Source organism: Anguilla anguilla, chromosome 3, assembly GCF_013347855.1.
Source record: "Anguilla anguilla isolate fAngAng1 chromosome 3, fAngAng1.pri, whole genome shotgun sequence".
NCBI lineage: Eukaryota > Metazoa > Chordata > Actinopteri > Anguilliformes > Anguillidae > Anguilla > Anguilla anguilla.
The window spans coordinates 26,726,770-26,751,909 of record NC_049203.1 but is presented as its reverse complement, the minus strand read 5'-3'; the positions used below and the strand labels follow the sequence as shown (position 1 = coordinate 26,751,909).

The 25,140-nt window shown below is 38.7% G+C and overlaps 1 protein-coding gene across 1 annotated transcript in view; it reads left to right on the top strand.

The window, feature by feature from the left end:
• Positions 1–25,140, top strand: part of oca2 (oculocutaneous albinism II) — a 136,842-nt gene that overhangs the window by 4,467 nt on the left and 107,235 nt on the right. Inside the window, exon 3 of the mRNA XM_035408682.1 lies at positions 13,059–13,331. Coding sequence (XP_035264573.1) covers positions 13,087–13,331 — 245 coding nt within the window. The 5' untranslated portion in view covers positions 13,059–13,086. The remainder of the gene's footprint in view (positions 1–13,058; positions 13,332–25,140) is intronic.

The following is a 25,140-nucleotide window of genomic DNA, read 5'->3' as shown; positions in this document are numbered from 1 at the left end:
GTGGACACCCCTTCTAATTAGTGGTTTTGGCGATTTCAGCCAAACCCATTGCTAACAGGTGCATAAAATCAAGCATACAGCCATGTAATCTCCTCTGACAAACATTGGCAGTAGAATGGGTCATACTGAAGAGCTCAGTGACTTTCAACATGGCACTGTCATGAGATGCCACCTTTCCAACAAGCAAATTCATCAAATTTCTGCCCTGCTAGAGCTGCCCCAATCAACTGTAAGTGCTGTTATTGTGAAACGTATAGGAGCAACCACATCTAAGCTGCGAAGCGGTAGGCCACACAAGCTCACAGAACGGGACCGCTGAGTGCTGAAGCGTGTAGTGTGTAAAAATTAGGGCTGTACTGAAAAATTTGAAGCTTCGTTCATTGAATTGGCATTCGACTGTGAAATTAAGCATTCGATTATTAGGATGGGTGCTCAGTTGCAGTTTTAAGATTATTGGTACTGTAATACAAGAAATTTACATGTTAAAGTGGCCTACATTTTATTATAATTTAACATAAACAATTTTGCCAATAAACACATTTAGCACTTTTTGAATTTCAGTAACGGAAGCCTCGTGTTGCTCTCCATCAAGGCGTCATAAATTTGCGCATAAACTAGGAATAACGTTCGTTCGTGATTCTCAGTCCTGGAAAAAAAATGTCCAAAAAATCCTCGGTTTGGAAGCATTTTATGATGATTACGAAGATATGCAAGATAAAACTTGTGTATATCACTCAACAACAAATTTGGGAAACCATCTGAAAACTGCAAGTTTATTTGTGAATACGTAAAATGGCTATCTTAGTAAATTAAGTTCTACAATATTGTTAGTTACGTCTAAGTTTAGTTTAGCCTAGCTTCCTGCGCAGATAACCCGAAACTATCTGTGGCAGCGAGATGCCTTCTTTGCATCCCAGCAACCTCACCACCGAGCGGATTTTTTCTAAAGCGGGATTCATTGTCAGCAAAGCGAGAATTAAGCTAAACTTATGCCAGAAAATGTCAAACAAATTTGTGTTCTTGGCCCACAACATTAAACGAGTGAAGGAATAAACAAGAGCAGGCGTAACCTCCTTCCCAGAAGGAGTCTTCATTCTTATTTTTTTGTCCACAGACTGTTATTTTTTTTAGTCTATATATTCTTAATGCGCAACTTACGCATTCGTGGACTGTGTTTGACAGCTACTGATGAGTGTGGCAGCGTTACTTTTTTAAGGACTTAAGGACTTTTCATTTTGGTAAGATAGCCGATGACCATAATCTATATAGGAAAGCCTTCCCAGAAGAGTGGAGGCTGTTACAGAAGCAAAGGGTGTCCAACTCCATATGAATAGTTTTGGAACGAGATGTTCAGCAAGTACATATGAGTCTGATGTTCAGGTATCCGCATACTTTTTGAAATGTATTGTTTCTAGCAAGCCACATGTGCATGGAGTGTATACTATTCAGAATTATCTTGCATCTTGCATCTTTGTTATTCTGACTGAGCACCATTCTCTGCAACCAACTTCAGGTCTGCTGATGGACTTCAGTTTGTTATTAGCCATTTGTTTTGGTTAGTATGATCAGGAATGAGACGTGGAAATACGAGTCCTGTGAGAATGCTTAAAGAGCAGTCAAAACACTTTAATGAGGAATAATTATTTTTTTGTTCATGCTGAAATACAAATATTTGTTCATTGCATATGTACTCCTTTACTGCGATCATTTACTTCCGGTGGAATGTGACTATCCCTTCAAAATATGCGGCTGAACATGTTTAAAACTCAGATCCATGCATTGCATCAATATGCATTCAGTGAGCTTTACAGCATATGGATTGGTCAGCTGATATTGTGGTTTTTTTAAAAACCTTTCATTACCTCTCTCCCATCATATGTATGGGCCTCTATGGACATGATCGATATTATAAGAACAGGTCAGGACTTCCAAAACTTATTTACAAATGTTGACCAACAGGGTGGCCTGAATTCTTTGAAGCACTTTATGAACAAAAGACCCCCTGATACTGTACTGAGCTTAGAGTGCATTAGAGAATTGGCTGGTATTGTGCTCAGAAAACAACTTTGTTTGAAAACGTTTACTCTCTTTACAGACAATGTAAGGGAACTGCAACGGGTGGTGAAATGTCACCAACTTCAACTCTCTCATATGTGGCTTTTTTCAAAAATGATTCTGTTCTTTGTTCTGGAAACCCATATTATGAAAATGTCAAAGTGTGGAAGAAGTATGTGGACTATATTTTTTTGATCTTTGAAGGTTCTGTGGAGAATCTACTGCAATTCTACTGCAACTACTGAGTATTTGAATTCCTGCCATGAAAATTTAAAATTCACCATCACTCATGATAACAACAGGTCAGTTTCCTGGATATTTTGATTATACCTGAGGGTAATGGAATTATTACTGATCTTTATTGAAACGAAACAGACAAATGCTCTTCTTTGCATGGCCAGTCTTTTCATCCCACAACCTTGAAAAAGGGTCTGCCCATTAGCCAATTTAGCCGAATTCAGAAAATACATACAGAACAATCAGACATACACAAAGGGGCTATCCAGATAAATGGATTAGTACAACTAGAGAGCGATATGCCAATCTAAGTGAAGAAGACTGTCTAAAAAAAGAGATTAAAAGATCCTTCAGACCAAGGGATTAGACGTTATCTTCAATACTCTGCTTTGGATAAAGAATTTGACAGCATCATTAAAAAACATTGGCATATTGTCAGCACTGACCCACGCCTTTCAACAATTGTTATAGATCCCCTAAGATGATTTACAAATGTCCCCCAAACCTGAGACAAATGTTGATTAAATCTGAAATCTGAAATCTGAACACTTAGATGTACCACCTACACCCACCCAATAACAAGAAAGACAAAGAAAATATACTGAACCATTTCATGTGCCACCAAAAATGTTATTTATTTAACTGTTAAAATGTCCTTGTGGCCTTGCTTATGTGAGGAAAGCATCAGGACCACTAAGAACAAGGATTGCTGAACATCGATGTTCCATCTGTACACAAGACCAGCGTAACCCAGTGGCAGTGCATCCAGTGTCCTCTTTGAGATAAGTAGTCATTGAGCATGTTAGGGCCCCAAGAAGTGGGGGGGACATTAATAACATATTACTCTGTATAACAAAATTTATTTTTTCATTTATACCCTTCAGACTATCTTCCCAGAAGGCCTTAAATTAGGACTATGACATTAGACATTTTTTAAATAGAATTTCATATTGATCCAAATGGGTTTAAAGTCTCTTTATGGACGAAAGACCTATATGTATATCTTTCAAGGTATACATATTTTTCCTTGATTAAATGAATTAGTATTCTCTGTGACATGTGTTGGATTCATCATGGTGTTTCATCTTATTGCTTTCAAAAATATTTCTAAAAATATCTATATGTAAAAATACACTTTATATAAAAATATATCTAAGGTGTTCATGATGATTGATTATATGTTTACTCCATATAACCAAAAGGCAGATAGTCTCTTGCCTAACTCCACCTCATTCATGTTAACCATCAGATGGCATGTCTTATGGTATATATGTATGTATGTATGAGGGTGTGAACATTTTGTAAAATTTTACCTGATGAAGATCCACACATGATTGAAACATTGTTGATTTTTTGAACAAATATATATATATATATATATATATATATATATATATATATATATATGCAGCACTGTGCAAAAGTCTAAGCTAAGATTTTTGAAGCTAAGATGCTTTCAAAAATGATTAAATGAAAGGTTATAAATATCGAAAAAAATAATATAAAGAGCAGTAAATAGTTAAAAATTAATGTTTGGTATGACCACCCTTCGCCTTTAAATCTACATCAATTCTCTTAGGTACACTGTCCGGCAGTTTTATAAGAAAATTGGCTGGTAGGTTGTTCCAAGCATTTTGGAGAACTTGCCACAGTTCTTCTGCAGATTTTGGCTGTTTCACTTGCTTCTGGCTCTCCAGGTAATCCCAGAGACCCTTGATCAAGTTTTTATCTGAAAAGTAGTCTATTACTTAAAATATTACTTTATTTAACAAAATACAAAAATGTATCTGTAAAATTTCATTTTTTGGAAAATTCATGCTTGGAAATCTCAAATTTTCTCTTTTCTACTGACACACTAATGCATAAAACAAAAAATAAACATCTAAGACCAAATATATACTATAAATTATATTTTAAAATCTAGGGTGCCTAAGACTTTTGCACAGTACTGTATATATATATATATATATATATAAATATATATATGAAATAAGTGTATTTTTGAGTTTCAGTGTAAGGACTGTACTGAATTGTTCATGTTGCTTGCCCAGCTCAGCACCTGGTTTGATGTGTGTATCTGTGACATCATTACCTAAGTGAGCTGAATGACCCAAACAGAGGACACAGAGATCTGAGGGTCTGCACAGATGCAGAGGGAAACAAGATCTACTCATAATCTATTGCAGGTTTCTTCAGATACTTAGGACTGGGGCCACAGATCCCTTTTTAGAAATGGTGCATATGGGTGAAATGCTTCCAGGTAGCATTTATAAAATGCATTGATAAGATGGCCCCCGCAACCCTAACCAGGAATAAGTGGGTATGGATAATGGAGGGATGGATGGATGGATGGTTGGATTAATAAGATGAATTGCACATGTGAGTAAACAAAGTAGATGCCTTTAAACAACATGCACAGCCATTTGTCCCTCATTTTACCAGGTGACTCCCATTGAGATCTTTTTCTATGGTGCCCTGCCCAAGAGTAGCAGAGTAGCAGCAAGCAGTGAATTTACACATAAAACACCATACAGAAAGGTGCATCAATGAACTCACAGATGAAACATTATAAAATACAAGTAAAATAATTACAAACATCTGTTTTTAAGGTTTGCGATAGCCTCTTAAAATCATCCGGAGGCATAAAGTAGTCTTATTATTCTGTCACTAGTGGGAGTTATGCTACACTTTAAAAAAGCAAAACAAGAAATATTTAAATTTTTAATGCACCTGAAAAGCAGTCTGCAGTCGGCCCCCAGGTTGCCAGATAAATTTCTCTGTTCTGTCTGTCCATTAAGAACCCACCATGCCCAATACCCCGTTTAATGATAAAACATGGCCCTGTAGATGAACCGACCATATTATGTCAAGTACACAGAAGCGCAAAATGTACCTATATTCCCTCAGCACCGACTGTACCAATCAGAAATCAGGTCTAAAAGCAAGCAGCTAAATACCTGAGAATATCAAGCAAAGGATGACCTAGAACCGTGATCAGGGCGGCAGGATGTTCCAATGCAGTTTGAAGACCTATGTCCTCAGACTGAATCTTTGTTTCCTTAACCCTCATGCTCTGTTTTGGTGGTCCTGTAGGACACAGCACAGCACCGACAGCACTATGTGTGTCAGTCACCTGATTCATGATGTCACTGTTCGGGTGACTGAGTGCGTGCAAACTGGCGATCATAAACCTATCCCACATGTGAGCTTTAGTTTGACCTACTTTAAAAAAAAATTTTTTACCTACTACAGTTGAAATGTCTCTTATGGTAATCTTCTTATATCGCACAGTATACACTAAGTTGTCATCAGTCATTGTGCTCATTGGCCAGGATCTCAGGCTTGGTCCAGGGACCCCTGTGTATGCAGGTTTTCATTCCAACAACATTCTTGAATGAAATCATAGTTCAGAAACATGAAGAAGTTATTCAACAGTTGTTTGCTTAAACTTATTAACACAATTCATGTTTGGCTTTGACTCTGAATTCTTCGTTATCTTCCTGACAGCTCAGTTTCAGGGACCAGGGGTCCACAGTTTCAACAATTACTGATTTCACCTTTCTCTATAATTCAATAAATCACACATTACATGAATAAAAAAGTTAACATTAATCCTGGGAATTCAATAATATGTTTATTCTCCAGAGCAAACATAAATGTTTCTGACATAATGTGGCATAAAGAGAGTAAATCATCCCTGAAAAGACATCAAAGTGTCAAAAGTGAACAATTAATAGTTTGTTATAATCCAGGGGTTGCAATTGTGGTGGGAATGAGAACCAACACACACGGGGACCCAGGGCTGAGTTTGAGAAGCCCTGGCTCATAGCTTTGTGTTGGAGTTAAAAATTCTGCATACAAAAATAAATGTGAGAAAAATAGCCTACCCACTTTTATCAGGATGTGCTAATGTGTGTTGTCAAAATACTCAAAATACTATAAATTATTCTACAGATGAGCACTAGCAACTGTAGGAAGAAAGCTTGCCCACCGCCCTAAATAAAGGTCCACTGAAGACAAGGAAGGGCTGCTGCAGCTGTAGGAGACCCTTTGTTTATCTCTATTAAAATACGCAGTGCAGCCAGTGGGGAAAATATATACAGCTCTCTACCACCTTCAGAGGAGCATAGTACTAACTGTGTGCAAAGTGCATGGATATTTGAATAGCAAGAGAATAGTGTGTGTGTGTGTGAGAGAGAGAGTGAGTGAGTGAGTGAGTGAGTGAGTGAGTGAGTGAGTGAGTGAGTGAGTGAGTGAGTGAGTGAGTGAGTGAGTGAGTGAGTGAGTGAGTGAGTGAGTGAGTGAGTGAGTGAGTGAGTGAGTGAGTGAGAGAGAGAGAGAGAGAGAGAGAGAGAGAGAGGGAGAAAGAGAAAGAGAGAGAGAGAGAGAGAGAGAGAGAGAGAGATGTTTTTGGTTTTCCTTGACATTACCACAAGGGGTCATTCTACACAAGTCATGTTTTCCCTGTTCAGCCTAATGAGGATACTGATGTCAAATGAATTCATTGGAACTCATCATGCAATCTAAATTGCATGTAGAAATACCAGAGGAATAATGTAAAAAGTAATTCTCATGTTATTAGTTACACCTACAGAGATTAAGACATTTAGTGAACCGTAAGTTAAAAAGCATAATTCTATGCACTGAATTCCTAATTTACTGTTAAAAGGGAAGCATGTATTTACAGTTAAAATGATTCATTACCTAAAGTTCAAATAGTATTTAAATTTGTCTTGTTTAAAAAAAAATGGGTAAAATATATTTTGAGATCTTTAAAAAATGTATTATTTTATTTGTGTATCAGTTATCTACTTTTAAAGCCTATCGGAAATGATCGGTTTATGTCTACAGTTACTGTAGCCTGAAGGGGGAGCCTACATGAGGACAAATGTGAGGCCCACTCAGTAAGATGGTTCTGCATCACATCCTGTCTGTGACTTAGAAATAGAAATGGATCCATTAGTCAGAGGACCTGCAGCTTAAATCATAGGAGCATTATACACACTTACAAGACATTCTCCTCAAACCTCGTGATTTCCTTGACATTGCAGGATCAAAATATAAAAATTCTAGCAGGCTGTTCAAATTAGCACAACAAGACAATTAACCTCAAACCCAGAAAACAGCAACAGTGTAGAAGAAATAAGGTTCAAGCCTACATAACAGGAATGATTGCTAAAAAAGATAGAGACACTACAGCTGGCATTTCCATGCAGCAAAAACACAGTGTGGCCAGTGAGCATGTGAGTAGTGACATGAATAGTACTGACTGGGGCCATGTAAGATACCTCCCACCCTGTCAACTCTTTCTGCAGACCAGGGAATTAAAAATTCTTTCTCTCCCCTGCCCGCTTTCTTAAAACCCAGGCTTTTTGTAAGAATCCCCCCTGTCTTAAATACATCCCATTGTCTCCAAAATTATATACAGTGAAGACTTGGTTCAAAGCTTGAAATAGAGCACATTTTTACCAAAATGACAAAATTCCAGGACCTTATATCACAGGTAGTAGCTGCCAATGTTCAGAGCATGCCCTATAAAGGGTTGATAAAGGTAACTTTTGGAGTAGCTGCAGAGGGAGCCGATGTCAAAGAACTGGTTATTCTTATGCTAGTAATGGAAGGCAGATATCTTTCATACCCAATCATTGTTTATGATGTCTTTGAGCAAATAGTAAAAAACCAATGCTGTGAAACAGTCAGATACAACCAAAAGGGGACAATTACTTGATATTGTCAAGATGACTTTCCCTGGCCTAAAGAAGAACAATGTTGAAGCCTTTATTGAGCTAGTGAATGGCGAACAGTCACTTGACTGTGTTGTGAGGACAACAAAAGAGAAAGTCAATGTACCTAAGCGGTCCTCTATTCAAATTGAATGTAAAGTACAGGTCCAGCCCCTGAAAAAAGATGCCTCACTTCTTTTAGAGCCTGACATCAACCCCAATTGGGCCGAAGGTCTTGAGTTTTGTGAGACCCTTGTAAAGTTAAAGAAGGGTGTGCCACCCATTATTGTCCTTGATGTTTATAACCCAAAAAATCATGACACAACCTTAAGTGGGAGAACTGTGGTTGACACATTACAACACGTGCAGGCTGTGTGTGCATCTACTGTCCTACAGGAGTCCAAAATACACTCTCAGATGTTAGTTAGATGTTAGTGCTAAAGCAGACGGTGAGCTTACTACTGAAAATGAATGGGATCCATCCATTGACCTGAGCCACCTCAATGAACATAAGAGGGAAACACAAGATGCTACACAAGGAATGTGCCTCCTTTTCTAAGTCGGGTGCATAGAGTAATTGAAACTCAGTATCTCATTGAAAGGTGCCGACCCTGTAGCACATACTTATCTATCTGTGCCCAGACCGCTCTATAAAGAGATTACCTAGAAAGATTACCTCCATGACCTTATTGCACAGGGATGAGTAAATAAATCCAATTTGCCTTCCGCCTCACCTGTTGTCTGCATAAGAAAAAAAGATGACAGTCTAAGATTTTGTATATATTATAGAGAATTGAACAAAAAGCCCCATCCAGACCATCAACCAATCCCTCGAGTGCAAGACATCCTTGACGGTCTGGGGGCCACTCATGGTTCTCACTATTAAATCAGGGCAAGGGTTTTATGGGCAAAACAGTAGGCCTTTGTCAGCGTTTGTGACTCCTTGGGACCCATATTAATGGATCTGGATCCCATTCGGATTGATGAATGCCCCTGCAGCCTTTCAACTCTCTATGGAGGAATATAAGGTTTGCGAGATGGCATCTGCATCCCCTACTTAGATGATACCCTGGTCTTTAGTAAATCATTTTAGGATCATGTAGGTCATGTCAGATAAATGCTATGGAAACAAAGGCAACAGGAAATCAAGCTGAAACTTAGTAAGTGCGAATTGTTCAAGTGAACATAGTAAAATGGAACCAGCTGATGGCATTGCTTTGAGAGCTCTGAAGGATACGTGACTGAGCACTGTAGGACAGTAATGGGTCTACTAAGCTATTACTGGCGGTACAGTAAAGATTTTTTTGAATTGGTCTCTATAACTTGCTGAAAGGAACAACAGAAGATATCAAAGGGTCATGTGGACTAATACACATCAACAAATCCTTGAATAGTTAATAGACTGTCTGGTTGAGCTGCCTGTATTGGGGGTTCCAGATTTCTCACAACCATTCATCCTTCATGCTGACACCTCAAATCAAGGCCTCGGGGCTGATTACATATTAATTAGGTTCTCATTGCAAACAATGTCATTTGGTCATGAACCCTTCATGTTTGTTGTAGGCTACTGGACGTTACATGCAACTATTTGTACTTGAAACTTGAAGCTATTTTGCAGCTTTGAATGGGCTTTTTGTGGGCTCAGCAAAAAGATCAATATCAATAGCTAACGTCAAATTTGATGACGGAGAAGAGGATAAACTGTCCCAATTTTCCATAACCGCTGATTAAATATAAGTGGAAATGGAAGGTTCATAGTCTAGGGGTAGTTAAATTGTGAAATCACAAAGGAATGTACAGCACTTAAATTCTGATTATGTTGACATTAATAAATGTGTTTTGTGCTGGGCTACCACTGTTAAGACATTTTCCATTCGAAAGAAACAGCCAGAGTAAACAACTTGTGTATTGTCTTGTGTATTCTTTATTCATTCTCCCCATTTAAGGGGGGTTACACTTGCATATGCAGTGAACAGTAAAGTCATTACATTCATTGTAAAAAGGTTATAGCATGTATATCATCTCTATTTACCCCTTTCCAAATGACCGTGTCTGTGATCAGCAGAAGATGAAATGCAATGCCATCTGCGACTAGATAATCATTACATTAGGAATATTCAGAATAATATTTAGTTGTGATTTCATGATTCTTATATTTATGTCTGTATGAAATGATAATAAATGTTTTATGTTGAAATTGTGTATTTAAAAAAAAAAATTGAAAGCGGACAGTCTGCCCTCATTTCACATTTTTTGCTTTATTCAGCCAGGTACAAAGTAGAAAGAGTAACAGACAGAGCAGGAATCTGAAGGTGTCATGGCAGGGGATCAAGACCCCCCCCCCCCCCCCAGCCACCTTCCTTACAAATCACTCTAAAGCACAAGCATCACGGTCATTGAACCCTCTTTCAAAGTCACTTATATCTTTTTGCCACCTGTCAACGGGGCCTGCTCAGAATTTTTAAACATGCCACAGAGCATGATAGGATGTTAATTGCTTAATTGTATCATGCAGCACACCTGCATGGAAGAATCTGCATTCGTTATGTTTTTCCACACATCTATTTAGGTTTTTCCTTTAATTTGTCACCTGTCTGTATGTCACCATGATATTTTTAAAAATCTAATCAGTGGACTCTACTGATTAGAATGTACACAAAGTAAAGGTAATCGCAGTTTTACAATTAACAATCATTTTGAATTGTTAAAGTTCATTAATTAACTGGTGCCTGTCATTGGAGAAAACACTTTATCTACCCCTGAAATAGATCATTCAGATGGGTGGGGTCATATTTTAATGGCCAACACCACTACACAGTTAAGCTCATTTCATATGGAAGATGTGTGTTATACCCTGAAAATTAGATTTAAAATATCAACAGAAGGCTTTTTAAAAACCCTACCCAAAACTGTTGATATTCACATTGCATAGTCTCAGACAGCTGTACTGACATAAACTCATCACATTTTCTTGCTCATTACCTTACACGCAACACTCTTGTCTCTCATCAGATGCCAACATGCAATTTGTTTTCAAGGATTCTTTAGCTCCATATTAAATTGACTTATGTCATCACGGCAGCAATATCAAGCTTCTTGATGCAAAGACACCAAAACAGCCCTTATAGACATTTTATATCTTCAAATATGTTGTAATATTCGAAGATATAAAATGCAATATTTGAATTCAGATATATAATTTGTAAGTGTTCCCATATATTGTGAAGTGTTGCAAGTAATATACTGCCAATATACTGCAATTCATTATTATCTAAAGTATACTTCAGATAATAAATAATTCATTTTACAGTATATTCCTTTAAGTTCACTTGCCACATACTTTCCTCAGGTGATAAAGGGAGGATTATAAATGCACAATTAAAAGTTTGCCTTGTTCAAGGAGCATACAGAGTGCGGGGTGAGAGGAGTACGATGGGGGAAGACGCCCCACTTAATTACAACATAGACTTTCTGCCAAATTAGAACATGCAGTATCTGGACATCATTTTATCTTCAGTTCAGTTTTATGTAATGTTTCTGCCTAAACCTATATACTTTTAGGAAAAATAAAGGTATAACAGTGGGCAACTTTGTTGTTATAGTACAAAAAGGAAAATCACATAAAGGGGCACCTTGCGGCAGTAGTGCCCCCTGTGGGTCATCTTGCTCAACTGGCACCTGATTTTTACAGACCTAATAATCTACAGGTATTTTATAAAAATTAACTGCATCAACTTACAACACCAAATACCCAGTTTTAAATCAAAATTGAGTGACTGGATCATGTTTAATTGTAATAAGCAATGGCCAATGATAAATTGCAGTAAGAGAGAAACATTTGAAATATGAATTTATTCATGAAATTATACATTTTATGCAAATTGATTCACTAATAACAATAGCATTTAAATTAATTATAATTTTAACCACAGATTAAAACAAAGCAATATTACAGCAAGTGACCTAGTAGCTGGCTAATGCTAGTTAGTGCCATTACAATGAACAGCAAATAATATTTTCACTTAACGTGATCGCGTGGGTTTCCTCCGGGTACTCTGGTTTCCTCCCACTGTCCAAAGACAAGCAGGTAGGTTAATTGGAGACTCTAAATTACCAATAGATATGAGTGTGTGTGTGAGTGAGTGAATGGTGTGTGTGCTCTGCGATAGATTGTCCAGTGTGTATTCCTGCCTCTCGCCCAATGCACACTGAGATAGGCTCCAGCATCCCCTGCGACCCTGCCCAGGGTAAGCGAGTATAGATAATGGATGGATGGATGGCTTTATCCACTAATGTTCCTCAAGATGCATCACAAAGGGTGTAATAATACACATTCATCTTTTCTCTCTCTCAAATGAATTACTCTTCCCAGAATCCCCAAGAATAATTTAAAAAGTAACTATTCATAAAAGGCTTAATACAAATATACAGATCTCTTTTTTTCTGGTGACAAATGACATCAACTCATCTCAAAAAGGTTCCGATGATCAAATAAATCTCACAAATATGATGAGCCAGATGAAAAGTAGATATTCAAAAGAGTTGAGACATTCAAAAAATGTGATGAGATGAAATTTGGTGCAATCTGTTGGTCAGGAAGATGAAATGATGGTAGGGAGGGGGAATTACCCCAGGATGTGTCTTCCTCCACGTACCCCTATATGTCACATAAATCCCTGGCTGTTCCTATTGTTTATGCTTGATAGAATTGTAGCAACAGCTAACCAATCACTTAGATTGATGCTGTTTTATGGCTTGTTTTGGATTTTATCTATATGTATTAATGTTGTTTGGTTGTATTGTAGGTTAGTACAGTTAACTTGAAATGAATAACTTACAGGATGATACTTCTGTTTTCTCTTATTGTAAATCACTCTGAATGAGAGTGTCTGGTAAATTAATATAATATCTGAAAAACAACGCTGCTATTGCAGTCATGCTATGCTGACGATATGAATTTTGTGAAATATTTTTGAGACAATTTTTTTTGCAATTTATGAAATTGACCCTGCTTTTCTCTCCTCTCCTCTGCTCTGTGCCCAGGTTCCATTACTAGGAGCCATCCTCCAGGATGTATTTGGAGAACAAGACCAAGCGGGAGGTGGAGATGTCGCAGACGGTCGCGCAGAGCCACCAGGGGCGGAGCGGTCGCGGGACCTCGGACGCGGTCGCCGGCAACTTCGACGAGCCCAGACTGCTGAAGAGCTTCTCGGAGATGATGGAGACCCAGAAACTTCAGCAGGCCGTGGCGGCGGGGCCCCCCGGCCACTGCGTCATTTACGCCAAGGACTTTGGCCCTGTACGAGAGGAGGAAAGGTGAGAGAGGGGGCGTGGAACCTCTTGCTTTTCTGACTTGTACTCCGTGAGGCCAAAGAGATTGGTCAAAGGTTTTTTCATGCCGTTTTTTCCTATTTGGAATACCAGATTGTATTCGCCAGCTGTAGCCCCTACACAGGCCATCACACGCTCTCCACCCAAACAAATGATGTCACATTGGAATACACAAGTTTAGGCTGCACAGACTTACAGTAAGTTGGGGGAAGATACACTACTTCACATACAGCTTGAGCAAGGAGGCTGTGGGCACCTGATTTACCAGCAGGGGTCACTGGTGAGCAATGAAACACAGATTTTATACCAGACAGTGTGGGTTTTTAACTTATTTACCTCTCTCCCAGATCTCACCGCATAATGACCCATACAGGGTGAGCACGCTGTGAAAATAAACATGCAGATTTGGCCAGGTTGTTAGCATTAGGGTATCTCTCTCTCTCTCTCTCTCTCGCTCTCTCTCTCTCTCACACTTTTCTCTGCATCATGTGGCAAATGTTGCAGTCATTACCTGCCACAGTTCCCCTCGAAAAGCCAAATGAGGGCTTTCATTTGAATAATGTCCCATAGCATTGAATTTTAAATTTAGCTAGAAGTGGTTGTGGCATGTGTCCTGTTTTGCACAGCACAAATTGCCAGTGGGACCTGTGACCTTGGAGTAATCTTGTGTGGTCATCCATTATGGAAATTGAATATAGTCAAAGATATTGTTAATATGTGTAAAATGTGAGGATACATGTGTTTCACATCAATGATTTTTTTCAATGAACTTTTTACACTTTTTAATATACTCAACACAATGTCTTCAACCTATTCTGCTCTTTATGTATAATATATTTCTAAATACAGCAGCATATTCCATTTCTGCAGGGGATAGTAGTCAGTGGTCGGTGGTTCATAGTTGTGGTCTGTGGTAGAAATAACCTGTTGAACCCGCTTCATTTGGTTCAGGTCAGCTTGCTGAATGTTTGTTTAGGGGGCCAGATAAATTGTGGGTGGTGGGAGGGGGTCAAAATTGTGTATGCTGTTTATTACCGTACTCATTCGTATTGTGCATATTTGAAAACACCTTGCTCTTTCAGCAACATCTAGCCGATGATATTTTTTAGATTTATAACCATTTGTTATACTTTAATGCATGCATGTTCTATAGCTACCGATTTATTGGTATCATAGGCTTTAAAATAATTACAAAAGGGATAGTATACAGCTAGCTAGCTAAGTAGGCTCATAAAGATTTAGAATGCAGTGAATTAATACTTTTTTTTGTTTTAATGTCATTTTAACTGTGGCTGCTGTTGAAGGATAAAGATATCAGTTTTTTTATTGTAGCCATTTTTCTAAACTGATTTCACCATGTTCAGGGCACTTCATGATGAACTAACTGCATAGGCCTGCATTGCTTATTGATTTTTAAAAATTCTATATCATTGACATCATGCCCAGTTTTATACACATGCACAGTCACATGCATGTGGACAGAAGGTTAATATCAGACTGCAACCACTGCTGTTTTTTGGTCAATTTTTCTTTGAGATTTTCCCCATAACCTCCTCCCCTCATTGGTGATTATTGTTAACAATGAGCTACAGTATAATCACACACCTTTAACTATATCATATCCCAGTTATGAACTACTATACAGCCTGCAACTGCATACAAGGTTTCCTCCTAAATAAAGGTATTACTTTGACTCGTAACATGACACATTTTCAGTAATATTCTACTCTAAAAAGGATAAATGGTAACATGAAACCATAGAACACAATTTCATATTACTGGTAAATAATAACAAAGGTTGACAATTCCAAGTATTTTTGTGGCAGTCCTCTCCCCAGTTTGTCACAGTGACAGCATGGCAGCAGGAAGCAGCCCAAATGAGCAGGACGCTCTCTTGTTGCTCAATAAGGATAATAAAGTAACAGTATTTTTCTTTAATGCTACCCTCTACTCTCAAAAGGATAGCAAGAACCATAGAACAAAACTTCATGTTACAGATTAAAATTTTTTTTAAAAGATTTATTTTTCAGTATTTATCCGCATGTCCAAAGACTAAAGCTTGGTTGAGTGTATGGGGCGACATAGCTCAGGAGGTAAGAGCGGTTGTCTGGCAGTTGGAGGGTTGCTGGTTCGATCCCCCGCCCTGGACATGTCGAAGTGTCCCTGAGCAAGACACCTAACCCCTAATTTCTCCCAATGAGCTGATTGGTACCTTGCATGGCAGCCTTTCACCGTTGGTGTGTGAGTGTGTGTGTGAATGGGTGAATGAGAGGCATCAATTGTAAAGCTATATAAATGCAGTACATTTACCATTTACCATGCAAGGTGACAGCAAAGTGAAATGGCTGTTTATAAAAGGGAATGATTACACATCACTGTCAATCACGTAAAGCTATTACACTGAACCTTTGGACAGTTTTCAGCAAAAGAGAAACAGCAAGCACTTTACAAACCAAGGTCATGGGTAAAAGTATTTTTGTATGTTTTCCCTTGTATGTTTTTGTATCTTGTTAAATTAAGTGAAAAGTCAAGATTTGTGGGGAAATGCCGCCCCATGCCCCCCTAGTTCCGGCCCTGCTATGCAGTCTGGTGGGATCATGCAAGCCTTGAAATGCCTTCTAATGTGGTTTTCCACCTAATATAAACTTTATTAGTATATACAAATATATTTTATAAATGCATAAGAGCAGTTATTGCTCCAAAATTTAATAATCATGTTAATTTTTACATGTTTTTTACACTGCAGAAACACTACCTTATGGGCACAGCAGCAGGCTGTATTCATGTACACAGGGGAGTGTGCTGATTGAGCTGTTCACCACAGTAACTTCTCTGCTTGCTGTATTTCTCACTGAGAACAATGTAAACTATTGTGTGTAGTTATTATGTATAGCCATCATTCTGAGGGAGGTTATTTTACGGGCATTTCAAGGCTCGTTTTCATACTATTATATATAGTGGAAATTATTTAATTATTTTTTGACTTACAGCTTTGCAAATAACATGTACTTGTTCTGTGAGCATGGACACAAGGGAAGTACACTTAAGGATTAATGTGAAGCTGAGGTAATTGTTATTGTGATCTTTTACAACTCAGATTTAAGTCAATATTGGGACCTCAGAGGTCAAGTTTGAATCTGTCTGCTGGCTAAATACAGCCTTTAGTAGAAGCAGTGATAATGTCAAACAGAAGCAAAGCACTCAAGAGCATGGAATGTGAGAGGAATAGATATTTAGTTTTCATTAGCACTTGAGTTTAATTTGTACTTTCTTACTGAGTACAGAACTTCATTAAAGGAAATTAGTTCACCCTTTTATTTGCTAACATGTCATTGAAAAACAAATATGTGAATATAAATTGTATGGCAATTTGAAAGAAAAGGCATTATGCTACATTTCTATGCATGCATGCACAGTATGGAGGCTGAAAGATAAGAGATTGCTGAGTAGAAAAGGACCAGTTGTGGCCATGCGTTTCAGGAAACCGTGACCTTTCTCCATTATTCTGAAAGCAAAATTACAGCATGCTTTTCTCTCCCGAGCTGTCAGTGTTGCTGTGGAATGGCACAATCTGTGATTGTTAGAGTTATCATCTCATCTGAAAGAGCTGTGGAGGGGATGTGGCTGTGGAGTCCAGGGACCCCTGAGAATCAAACTGTTTCATGAGTGTAAAATGGTGGGGGATCTCTGCTCATTTCAGTAAATGATTGTATATGTCCTTTTTTAAACTTTATTTAACATGCTAGGTCAACGGAGAACTAAATTCTTTTCATGTCCTGGCGAATGAAAGTAGGTAGGGATTTCATAGCTGTGGTGACTACCTAGCCAGATGCAGAGAGCCTGTTTTGGAGGGGGGGGAGGGTGTTGTCTGGGAATTACCGCATTCATATGTAGTACTCATAAGGTAATATGAGTACTACACTATTACTATTAATGTATTAAAATAAGTTGCTTGCATTGTTAAAATTGAATTATATAGTTATTATATAGGTATATGTATTGTTTAATAGGTCACAAATTGAATAAGCATTGGCCGCATTTTTGTGTGCCTTCTGTGTATGGTTCAATCACAAATTTAGCTATTGATAGACTTTTCTAAAGCTGGAATACCTCGTAATGTTCGCTGAAAGCATTCAAGTCAGGTTGAAAGTCGGACGGCTCGTTGACTGAATTGGTGGTCTTCATTTAATTTATAGCCGGCTACAATACTTCACTTCCACACCAAAAAGCCAACAAAAGCAGTCCAAAACAAGATCCAGTCCAACGTTTAATCTGACACAATGCATTGCATTTCTATGTTTGGCACATGTACATGTTACTGTACATATTTACGTTACACTGAACAGAATTTTGATGATGGTGTGGAAGTGAAGATTTTATTTGTGACCAAGTATTTTTCTTTTTTGAGTGTGATAATAGGATAGGGAGACAGGAGAATTCAAGACTTTTTTGTATTTGTGCTATGTTTTTGGAATGTTCTCATATGCCTGCAAATAACTGTGAAAATAACTTCCTCTTGAGGACAGACTACATATCTATGTATATTTCTGTCCTTTTCTGCCATATTGCCATATTTTCAGATAATGTAAATAAATAGGCTTTTATATATTTGATAGATTCCATATGTTTCAGTGGAGGGTTTGGATGGGTATTTCTGTGAATGGGTAGGGAGGTGGAGGGGAGGTGGTGTTCAGGTGTAGAGTAGCTTGTCTTCAACCATGTCCATTTAGCATGCCTCATCTGCACCCCACACTCTGTGTCATTTATTACACATTTATTATGTATGCATTTAGTTACGTGTCTAAAAACAAGATGTCCATGATGTATTCAATTCATGCATTTCAGTACCTGAGGGTTAAATACGGTTTACGTTATTAAACATGATACTTTCATTCTTTGTCCTCGTGAGGTTGAATACTGTTAGCCTATTACTCATTATGAGGTATCTCACATACATACAGAACAATAAAGGAACAATAAAGCCAGCCCTTGCAAGTGAGAATGGATGGGACTAGCATGTGTCTGCATCTTTAATACCCATAGCTGGCTCTGGTGGAACCAATTAACTTTTCCACCAGCTGCAATTTTTATTGTGGGGACGGCCAAGGGTTGGGGCTGGGGAGCAAATGTGTCTACCCCAGTGTCAAACTCACTCCTACGCCCCTGCACAGGACTCTAAAAATGCATTATACAATGGGCTTCCTTACCTCATTTCTCTCTCTGAACAATTCAGTGGCTCTGTCTGTAGAAAGACATCCAAATGCACATTAATGTTTTTTTGGACTTTGAAGTGTGCATAATAGTTCTGTGAGAGCCATTTTTGAATTGTTTGATTCTAGTATGGACTGGTCATGCCTGGCTAAGGCTTAAGACCCCTAGCTGAAAGAGGATGGAAGATGGACATTGGCTGGAAGGCATACTCCCCAGGTGTCACACATCTGGCATGAGACTTGTGCACTGAGGACCAATCTCTCCCTTACACACCAGCTCTACAAATCTCAGTTATTTCAGTGAAGTTTTAAATTGTCAAATAAGTTCATTCATTCATTCACAGCACTTAGATTGGAAAAATGGGTATACTTGGTAGGAAGGAAACGAGGGAAAACTGGTATTCATTTTTAATTGTTGGGTTGTTGTTCAGTCAACAATCCCCAACGACAACCAAACAAAATTCCTCTATTAACTCATGCATTTTGGTTTTGGCTTCAGAAATTTCAGATCTATGGGAAGCTAGTTCTGCCAGGAAGAGAATGGTGATGTGTCAATGTGGTAGCATGTCCCTTTCCTTGCATCAAACCGACCCAACAAGAGACTGTGAATGGTCCTCTCTCTGTGTCACTGTATCTCCTGAGTTTTGGGGGTGTGGGAGGGATGTGCACGCCGGGATCTTGGGCCCATTCTGTCAGCGCCTGTTGCTCAGTTTTGACACTGAGACAAGCTGTGATGTACACATGGCTGCTTTTTAAATGTATTTATAATCCAGAACTTACCTGTGCACCTCAGTATGATGAAAAGAACTTGTCGCAACAGAGGAGTTTGTTGTTCTGCATCTCCTCACCACAGATTAAAGTCAGCCAGGCAGGTGTGTTTCATTAAAAATATCCTGAATTGAAAATGCGTGTGTTCTGGAGAGGCACAAGCTGATCGAGAAGCAAAGTGAACATAAATCAACAAAATAGCTAGATGAATGAGGACACCTGGTATTACATGTTATTAAGTATGACTTGCTGTATGATGGAAACCTGCATCTTTTCAGTGGCAAAAAGGTTCCGTTCTTTTGTTTTTGAGTAAACAACATTGGTTTATGCAGCCATTTTGTCTCTTATCTTGCTGTTGCTCTGAAAAGAGACACACATCACCTTCCCTTTGTGTGTGGTAACAGATTCTTACATCTAATGAGTCAGATGTGGATAATCTTGCTTCATTTTTTTCCAATTAGTGCTAGAAGGCACTTAATGAACCAGGCACCTGTTGTATATTTCCTTTCATAAGGCTCTACGGTGAATTTAATTATGTTTTTCCCTCTTTAAAGAAAATAAGCTGGCGGTTTTTGTTTAGCAGACATTATTTTTTACAATTATTTCCTTTTTACATATTCTCTGTGAAAGTAGTTATATCAAGATGCATGGTGTGCAAATGCAAAAAATACTACACAGAAAACTGTGTCAAGATGAAAGCTCTTCTATTGCCCAACTTGAGAATTCCCTGGATTTTGCTGGTCTTAATGGGGTCTGTATAGCCCCATGCCATACAGTTTTGTACATACTGTCTGCCTTTATTACCCCATTAGCTGTTAGAAACCCATCACCAGGAAATGACGGTCCTCTGTCTCAGTTTCAGTAGCTCGTCTTCGCCCATCTCCAGCACTGCCCTTGTGGGTATTGGGAAAATGGGATTATCAAAATATATCTCATTTTCTATAAACAGAAGGTGGATGCTGACCAGGTTGAAGCAGAATCAATACATAGAGCTGATATACAAAGCATCGCATAACAAGCTGCGATGCTGTATAAAAATGATCATTTTTCAGATTTTTAATTCAAACTACCTTTAAATCAAAATAAATAGTATGCGTTACATTTATATGGTAGACACTTTTATCCAAAGTGACATATAATAATCGCATACTGAAGGTCATTGTATAAATAGGCATTGTGCACCATTTATAATAGGATGTAAACCAAAACATCCTGTGGGGTGAATTACTGTGTGGACGCTTTACAGAACACTTCAGAGAGCATCAGTTGGACATCCTGCGAATCACATGGTGGTTTGTAATTCTATTGAAGAGTTTGTTCATTATAGCCTTTTGCAAACATTAGTTTGGCTACATATTGGCAAGATTTGGCACCATATTCAAGAAGATTAAAAGTGACACATACCAAGTCATGGCTAATATTGGATTCACTGCTGTGTAGTAATCATGTCTTTTAATGATCCATTATAACTGAAGAGATTATAAATTGGACTGCACTCATGAAGGCATTTAAAGGTGCAGTATGTAAATTTGTAGAAATGAGCAAGAGCTCAATTTTGAAAAAATAAAAATAAAATCCACCCCCTCCCCTCAGCTCTCCCCCCAAAGCCCCTCCCTTCAAATACATGCATGCTCACTGCCTGACATCTGACTACTGGAGAGAGGAGGCATTTGTCACCCGTTCTATCATAATCAGTTGGAAGTTGCAATAGCCAATATATATGGTTCATATAAATCAATGTTTATGTCATTACTCCAAGGTGTTGGAGTAATTTGCATTTTAAACAGTTTTAGGGTTTAATTTTACTGGAAAAGTGATCTGTATGTCTTCATGTCAAATTATTTGTAAAATATAGTTTTAAAGGTTCTAAATGCAAATGTAATGTAGCAACGGCATTTCGCTTGGCTACTGAGACCATAGATACAGCCGTTTGTCACCAGTCACTCATACTGTAGCAACTACTTTAATGGCTTGGCTTTCATGATCTGTAGGTCTCAATATCAAATATAGTTTTGAAGCTTTTAAATGTAAGATGACAAGGTAGCACTGAAGTTTTATGTCGTTTGAAGGCCAGCCAGCTTGTAACCAGTCACCAGTCACATCACATCAGCAGCTTTTGTGGCTACAAGCTGATGTATTGGGTTTCATCTGATTTTACTAAAAACTGTCTTTGCTTTCATTATCTGCCGATCTTAATGTCAAATTCAGAGTAAAAATATAGTTTTAAAGGTTTTAAACATAAGATGGCAAGGTAGTACCAGAGTTTCGCGTCATTTGGAGGTCAAGCTTTTGTGCTCCGCAGTATCTTTGCTCAGCTCTTATCTGTGTAGCCCCGCCCTGCCTGGTCTGACAGTGCTGTGAATGCGCAACAGGATTGACAGGCAGAAAGGCAGGCCTCCTTGCAGAGAGTTGTCCTGATTAGTTGTTAAGATTCAGACGCAGCAAAATTTGTAGTGGCTGATTTCAGAGCCTGGGGCAGTCAGAGAAACCAGACTTTTTTCTTAAAGCTCTTAATTTATTAATATCTGATGGGATGTGAGGGACATTTAACCAAATATGAACAAAAGTGTTCTAAAACGCATTTACATGCTGCACCTTTAAGATGGGTGTGATGAGATTTTATGACCTTTGCTCAGTGTGTTTCAAACATTCAAGACAATTTCAAAAATTCTATTACAAAAAGTCTGCTTTGGGTTGATAAGACTGCATTGGTTCCCCTTGTTAAGGCATTAAAATAAATGAAGAATATTCAGTGTTAATTCAACTTCAAATAAATGTATTATCTCTACATTTGTGTCCAGTAGAGATAATATGTACTCTGTTATCAGAGTGAAATGTACTACATCAGAGCTGATTTATCACTGAATATTGTACAGTGGCAATCATGAATCCTCTGTCACAACATTATGTGAGGGAAACTGTTTGTGCCATCACCATGTTTAGAACATTATTATGACAGATCATGCCATTAAAAAAGCAATTTCAAATCAAATAAGACCACATTGACTCCTCCCTGATTGCTAACATCAACATTGCTTCTGTGACATCTGAGACTGAGCTGTGCTCATGTAAGTTTCGCCTGCGAATCTGTTGAATGTTTTTTTTTTTTGTTCATGTGAATGTTCAAAGCTCAGTACCTACTGCTCACCATAAGAGGTTTAGGGGTGAAACAGCTGTTAACACACGAAAAAGAGGATTGAATATCACATTTTTAGTCACGTTAGGTCTGTCACAGTGGTGATTCCACTGGTGGTCCTGGGAAAGGGTGGTGGTTGGGGGTTGGGGGGGGGGGGGGGGGGGGGGGGGGGGTGGGGGGGTGGAAGAGGAAGTGGGGTGGAAATTCCTGGGTAAACACGCTGTGTTGACGACGGTGCCGGTGCTCGGCCACACAGGGATGGCCGTGCTAATCCCAGCCTTGTGGTTGTGATGCCATGGGGATTTAACTCCGGGGCCGCAAAGCCGGGGGCACAAATCTACATGTGACGAAATGACACATGAATTAGAATTGTAGCTTTTCATTCTGGTCTGATCCTCGGTGCCCCCACAACGCTTGAGAATTCTGCTGCCCCCTGGCTGCATGTAGAGATAAATCACCACACAAAAAGATATTGGTTGGGAGCAACTCCATACTTTTCCAGGTTACCCCTTCTGATATTTATCCCCCTTTAAAAAAAAAAAAGAAATATGGATGGGGTGCGTGTCAGTTGGGACAAAAGAAGATAGAATCTTGTTACTTATTTTCAATTTGCAGCATCCAGTGAGCTACATTACAAATCTGTTCAAAGTTGTGTAACAGTATCGGAGAGGATTAGTGAGCCTGAAATATCCTATTTAATCTATTTGATTTGCGAAAAGCCAGGATATTTCTAAGAGGCCACAGAATCATGACATCTTCCCAGTATTACACAAAACCTCCCAGCTGTTTTGTGCCGTGTGGGTGTGCTCCGTTTGAAGTGGGATTGCAATCTGTAGATCCGACAGAGTACGCATCAGGCAAGGCCATGCATACAATGTACTGAAATGGTGAAGCCATTAAAAATATGCACCAGATTTAGAAAATGTAATGTATTTTGGAACCAGGTATGCACAAATTGGTAAGCAGAGAAAGCAGAGAAAGAAGAAATAAGTTCACTGAGGTGATCATGCGACAGTGAGAGGCAGACAGTGCTGTGTTCCACCAGTGGGGGGCATGGGAACACAAGGGCTGCATTGTGTTGGCCTGGCCTTTCTGTGGGCTCACTACTGAGACTTAGGGTCAGACGATACAAACGGGATCTGATTCGCATTGCAATGGGTATCTATGCATATCTACCCACCGATCAATATATAGTCTATATACAGTGAGCTCCATGTGGATGACATGCTCATTCTCAGCTTATATTAAAATGTTATACGTTTTTGTTTAAACTACATATTCAGAAATTACAGAACGTTTTATATTCATAGCCCCCCATTTCAGGGCTCCCAGTGGCATCAGGATCATCCAGCATTACAAACATCAATTTCAGCACCCACAATGACCTAATTTCATAAAGATTAAGAAACATTATGTTGCAAAAATCTTTTTCTTGAAATAAAGGCCACGGTTATTTATTTCAACATTTGTATTTCTAATTTATATCAGTTCTGTTATATAGATAAGGGAAGGTGCACCCAGGTGTATTACAGACACATTGAGAAAAGCGACATTTCAAAACAAGCAAAGCACAAAATGGAGAAAGCAGCTAAAGAAATACAATTGCAGTATATTTTTAAAAGGTCATTTTTTTAGTCATTACGAATCCAGCTCGCTTCTCCCTTCCCTTGCTCTTGCTACTTTGATTGAGAGTTTACAGATGTACTGTCTCTTTCCTCGTAATCATCTATTTCACTGGGAATGCACAGCTTTGGTTGTTTGTGTGAGCAGGGATCGCACACAAGTTGATTGCATTTCTCGCAGTTGTCTTTAGCCTTATTCTGACAGGATTTGCTTATCTGCCACTTTCTTCCCAGGAGTGATAGGTGATAGGTGCGAGGTGATGCTGCGACCGTGGCTACTTTGGCGGCTGCTGTTCCTGTCTTTGACTTTTCATGCAGCTTGCATGCCAGGACCATGATGAAGTCATTCATCAGTAATTCCAGTGCTTCCTCTGGTCCCATTTGCTTGCATGATTTCTCCATCCTGTAATCTATTCATAGTTTATCTGAAGTCGCCACTTCAGTGAAAAACTGAAAGTGTGTTGGATGCGCTATCTCCACTGAGTTAAAAGCCCATCATTTCTATGACTGCAATGTACACAGTTATTGATTCCCATGCTGAAGTCAATAATCTAAATAAATAATCTTCTAGTTTCAATAGTGCTTGACCCAGCAATTGGTGCCAAAGCGTTGGCTATTCAGTTTCTGAATAGTGTGCTGGAGGACAGAGCAACCCATTCAGACCTGAGGATCTGCACCTGTTACCTATTGTCTGGCAGGGGGGTTTTGTGAAGAAAATGGCACAAAATGCCTGTATTTCTTTAAAGTCAATTTCTTCATTCTAACAACGCAGTTAGTTTAAGTCCAGCTATTTTGGGAAAGTTGTGAAAGGAGGAGGGTATTGCATGTATGGTGTTGGAGTAATTTGGATTTTAAAGTCCAAACACCTGATGCCATCGCCTCTGGCCCTTCTAGTGTTAACACACCTGACTAATCAGAAATAGCTGTGAAATATTATAGTGCCCTGAAATGGGGTGACTATGTATAAAAAGTGTGAATTGATTATAAATCTAAAATGGTGAAGTACAGACCCAAATAATAATAAAAAATATATATAATTCTTTGTCCCAAGCATTATG